At 42.2% G+C, this 5,106-nt stretch overlaps 1 protein-coding gene across 1 annotated transcript; it reads right to left on the bottom strand.

The window, feature by feature from the left end:
* Positions 1-1,965: 1,965 nt before the first annotated feature.
* On the bottom strand, positions 1,966-3,040 carry LOC145658476 (inosine-5'-monophosphate dehydrogenase 1a-like). The gene is made up of 2 exons (XM_081715372.1): positions 2,408-3,040; positions 1,966-2,088 (listed from the first exon to the last, which is right to left on the bottom strand). Exons 1-2 carry the CDS (start codon positions 2,627-2,629, stop codon positions 1,966-1,968), a joined length of 345 nt encoding a protein of 114 aa, XP_081571498.1. The 5' UTR covers positions 2,630-3,040.
* Positions 3,041-5,106: the final 2,066 nt, after the last annotated feature.

Genomic DNA, 5,106 nt, shown 5'->3' with positions numbered 1-5,106 from the left:
CGTATGCCGGAGGCGTAGCGGAGCATGTCAGGAGGGTGGGCAGAGCCCTCTCCCAGCAGTGGCAGAGGAGAAAGGGCACATGGAGCACAGTGGCTACGGTTGACACCTGCAGGAGGCGACATGTGGGCAGGGCCAGTATGAGCCCACTTGGACCCATCTGCCACTACAGAAAACCCACCTGCTGTGTGTGTGTGTGTGTTTGTGTGTGTGCGTGTAGATTTGTTGACATTGTTCATGAGTCAGTGAATCATGTTTTTGGTGGATATCATGTTTTCAGCTCACAAATAATATAAATAATAATACAGGTAATAAAACAGGGAAGAAAGTAGATGTTAGCCAGTGCAGCATTTACTTAATTCATTATTCGTTCTTTTATGTTAGTGTGTAACTCTCATATTGTAGTCTCCTGAAAGACAGACAGAGGCAAATATAGGCAACGATAGCATTCAACTGTTATTCAGGGATATCCCACCATTGGGAGTGGACGATTAGGGGTGCTGGAGTAGGAAGGTATTTGTAGTACATTCCTGTTGTAGGCCTTCCTATAGTGTTTAACTGATTTCCATAACTGAAATACATTATAATGTTTAAAAGTTTAGAAACGTGAGCATAATACTCCAGAAGATGTAGCGTCCTGGTGTGTGAATGAGTAGTAATCTTTCTGAAACAATAAGTTTGATTTAATTCTCGTTTTCATTTCCTTGTGGATTGTATTATTTTATTTGAAACATTTGACTCAAAATAAAGAAATAGTGCAAAAATGTGAAAAGGCACTACAGGATGCATCTTGAATAAACGAAAACCTCGCCCAGATGTTGTAAACTTAGAACAGTAATTATGTTCTAAGAATGTTGATAAAAAAGAACAGGAATTTACAATATATACATTTTCCTGCATAGTATCCCAAGTGTTCCATCGACTGCACTCTTCTGGATGAGGATCTCGGATGTTGTTCCTGGGATCTGCTGGAGCCACTCTCCCAGTTTGATGGTCATCGTCCCTAAACCCCTGGTGCTCTGATTGCTACCAGAGCCAGTGTTTCCTCTTCTTTTAGCGTCTCATGTTCCTTGTTGCTGATGTTGCTATCTCTTGGGATTGCTACATCCGTCACTATGGCTCTTTTCTGCTGTTTATCCATCACTATTATGTCTGGTGGTTTAGCTATTACCATCTTTTAAACAATTTTCTGGTATACGATGTCTTATCAAACATAACCCATCCACACTCTAAGAGCATCCACACCATCATCAATCAAATTCTTGGTCTGACCAGCTGTCACTACTACACAGACATACACAGAGACAGAGCGAGAGAGAAGAAGGATGAAAGTGAACAGAGCAACAAATGAAAAGAACCAAACACCATCAATTCTTACCTACCTCAACCCTCTCAGTTTACAGAACAAGCAAATGTGAGAACTGTGACTCACCATTCCCCCCCACCACCTGGAGCTCAGGATACTTGTTTAATGTAGTTAATCATGCTGATCTGAAACACCGAGTTTCCCTGAGATGAGTCCTAAAACAATAGACACAGCCTTCAGACCAAATTCACTATGTCCAATCACAGTCCTGTGTTACACAGCCTCATAGCAAAAATAGTTTGTCATTTGATTCAGGCACCATACTCAGGATGGAGACTAATCCCACTCCCTTTAGGACCTTAAGACCTACCAGCACCACCACGTCCACTCCTGCCTGCACGAGCAGGTCCAGCCGGTACTTGTCATCCTCACGGGTAACGATGGCAGCGCCACACAGCAGCTGTTTGCGGGAGTCTTTAGAGGCCAGAGGGTAGTCTCTGTTCTTCTTCAGATCAGTGCGAGCAATTATAGCCACCAGCTCATCACTGTCGTTCACAATGGGCAGTTTACCTGCAATCAACAAGCGTCCCCACGACCGACCCGTTACTCAGAGAAGAAGTGGAGAAGTGAAAATAACCTTTCAAAGTCCTTTAGAAGCAGTTTCACTTCTCAAGCTGAAAAGATGAAGAATCAGACCTTTTTTTGCTGCACTGCAGGATGTCATTGGCCTCTTTGAGTGTAACACCTGCTGGTGCAACCACTAAATCTTCCCTCTTTGTCATTGCCTGGCAAATATCACAAATAAATCACAAAAAGATGTGAGTTTAAAGAATGTGATTTTACGCGCACACACACACACACACACACACTTATATATATATATACACATTTTTTATTTATATATATATATATATATATATATATATATATATATATATATATATATATATATTGCCCTCTTTCACACACTGACACAGAAATATCACAATTTCATGATAGTTCTATTCCACCTATATTTTTAAGCATTGTATGTCATATGTGATTCATTTGTGTTTTTAAAAACCTTTTGTATATTGTATGTACAATCAAAGATGAATCACAAACCTCCTCCAACAGCCGGTCATAGTCCTTCTCTGAGAGGAAGTCAATGTCTCGTGACGTCACGATTCCCACAAGCTTGCTGCCCATCTTGCCGGTTTCGGTGACAGGGATTCCAGAGAAGCCGTGTCGCACCTTGGCCTCAAACACATCTCCGACCGTGTGCTGTGGACTCATCACCACCGGATCCGTGATGAAGCCCTGCTCGAATTTCTGCCATGACACCATATATTGCTCTGCTGATGAGAGGCCTCAGGGAAGCTTGTGTGTAAATCTGCATGTTCAACGTGTTGTTCATTATATTCCTATTAAGACAATTCACTGAAAGTTTGACACCTTAACTTTCCGGACTTCATTTGCTTGGAACTCTGGGGTGCAATTGTGATGGATGATCCCAATACCGCCCATGAGCTGTAATACAAAATCACAGAAAGCTAAATGGAAAAGCAACAGGACTTCATGGTTTTGAGTGTGTGGGGGATACTCACAGCCATAGCGATGGCCATGGAGGATTCAGTCACAGTACCCATGGGGGAGGAAATAAGCGGCGTCTTCAGGGTTATCTTCCGGGTCAGAGCAGAGGTCAGATCCTGAATGACAGACGCAAATGGTAACAGAAAGGAACCAATGTTCTACAGAACAATTATCTTTGTTTATGTTCATGCTTGTATTTTCATACAGACTATGCATTGCACAAAGATAAGAACAGTTTGGGGTGTTACTTTGGACAGCTTTCACATATGCACACATCTCTATCCCATTATTAATTTGACTTCAAGTGACTTGGATGTGCTCATTCAAAGCACAAATATTGCTGTTTTTATAAGCAGGGCATCAGTTTAACCTCCCTGTGGTAAGACAGACAAAAACATCCTACGTTCTCTCCCACATTCTAGCACACACACACACAAAATGTAACACCAAATATAAATACCACAATATATACTATCCCATATCCATTACACATGGGAATTTTGGTTCGCGCCTCCCTCACACTGTCATACACACACACACACACACCCACACACCCCTCAGCCTCTATGCCTGTGACAACACACCCTATGCACCTGGGATGCCAACACCACCTATTTTGCACATCTTATTTGCACTCCTTCATCCCTCTCTTACACTATGCCACACTCCACCCTCTGTTGTAGTCGTGTTCGCACTACATGGCAACTGACTCAGCTCCTCCATCTCACTGAAGGTAGAGGAGACCGCCAGCTCACTAATTAATTAGGAAGATCCCGCCCCCTCCACTAAATCATTACTAGATGTGCTGTATTTACTGAAACACACACACTGGTAAGCCCTTATGGGGCATGTCAGGAAACCTGCTGAGCTGTTTTGGTGCATTTTGCAAAAGTACTCACCACTTCATCTGAGGTAAAGTCAATGAAGCCAGGCAGGATCAGAAAATCACTGAATCAAAGACCACAGAACAAACAAACAAAGAAAAACTGATACTAAAAATACATTATACTAACAACCTAGCAAATACAAGTCACATCAGAAGTAGATGTACGCTAAAGAAAGGCTATTCTGTCTGTGCTCTCATGTAAACAGAGTTAAAACGTAAGCGTTTTACTGATCCGCGGATCGAAATATTTATCCAGTGGGTGTTGGCCGAGGATGCTAAAGCTATTTCTATTCGTTACGCTTTGCCCTTTCTCCATTTCGACGTGCTATCCTTTTATTCGGGAGAGCCGATGTCTCGCATTCGCAGCATGCAAACAACAACCGTCATTATCGTACTCAAGTAGTACACACGGATTTAGTGTGATATACTTCCAAGACTGAACAATGATGCTTTATTCTTAGTGAATGTGAATGAAAATCCCGCTTCTCGGGTTACTCACAAGACGATAGCGTCGCGTACTTCAGACAACAAAAAACGACGTCAAGGAACACAGCTGGTCTTCATCTGCGACCGTTACAGACTAGCCTCTGTGGCATCTCTCAAAGTCAAGCGAAAGTCTAGCCCTTAGCTAAATCACCCAGAATCACAGTTGGAGTTTACACATTTTAAAGACTCGACCTGCTCAGTTTGAGAAAACTCTCATCCTCTCAACGTGGTGGATGACGACGGGACATTTTAAGGGCGCTCACGTCTCTCAGCTCCGGCATGGAACTGAAATACTGATAGTGCGTTTCAGTTGGATTTGGATGTGAAGTGAGAGAGAACAGACGGGCGATGCGCCTTTGTTTTACTGTCCACGCTATTAGCTGGCCAGCCCAGTTCAGGTCTGACGTGTGAAATTTACGTTTGGATGAGACAAAAATGTTTTTGACTTGGGTTGAAATAATCATCTTGCTTATAAAAGGAGGACTGGTGATGTAGCAAATCCACACAATCGTTTTGAAGCCGTGGTCAGGCTGCCCAATACTCAACTTTATCATGTTATTCACAAAGGATCTGACACAGCCCCCAACTGAGCTTTAAACACCTGGAAGTTAATTTAGTCCATTCTGTAAATTGAAATGTACAGAGATATGGGTCTGTAAAACAAATGGAATGTGATGCTTTTGAGCATTGCTATGGCAAAATGTTTTCATATCTGTTCTACAACACAGATTATATCGGTCTTGATAATATAATTCTTAATCAGATTTATGGTCCTTTTTACTCTGATGACATGGGAATGTTAATATGATGGGCAAAGAAGGCAAGCAGTTATATTTGAGTAGTGCTGGACATTATAAAT

This window comes from Electrophorus electricus, chromosome 6, assembly GCF_041902795.1.
Source record: "Electrophorus electricus isolate QZ-2024a chromosome 6, ASM4190279v1, whole genome shotgun sequence".
NCBI classification, from domain to species: Eukaryota; Metazoa; Chordata; class Actinopteri; order Gymnotiformes; family Gymnotidae; genus Electrophorus; species Electrophorus electricus.
The sequence above is the reverse complement of the archived record's forward strand: the minus strand, read 5'-3'. Positions and strand labels throughout refer to the sequence as shown.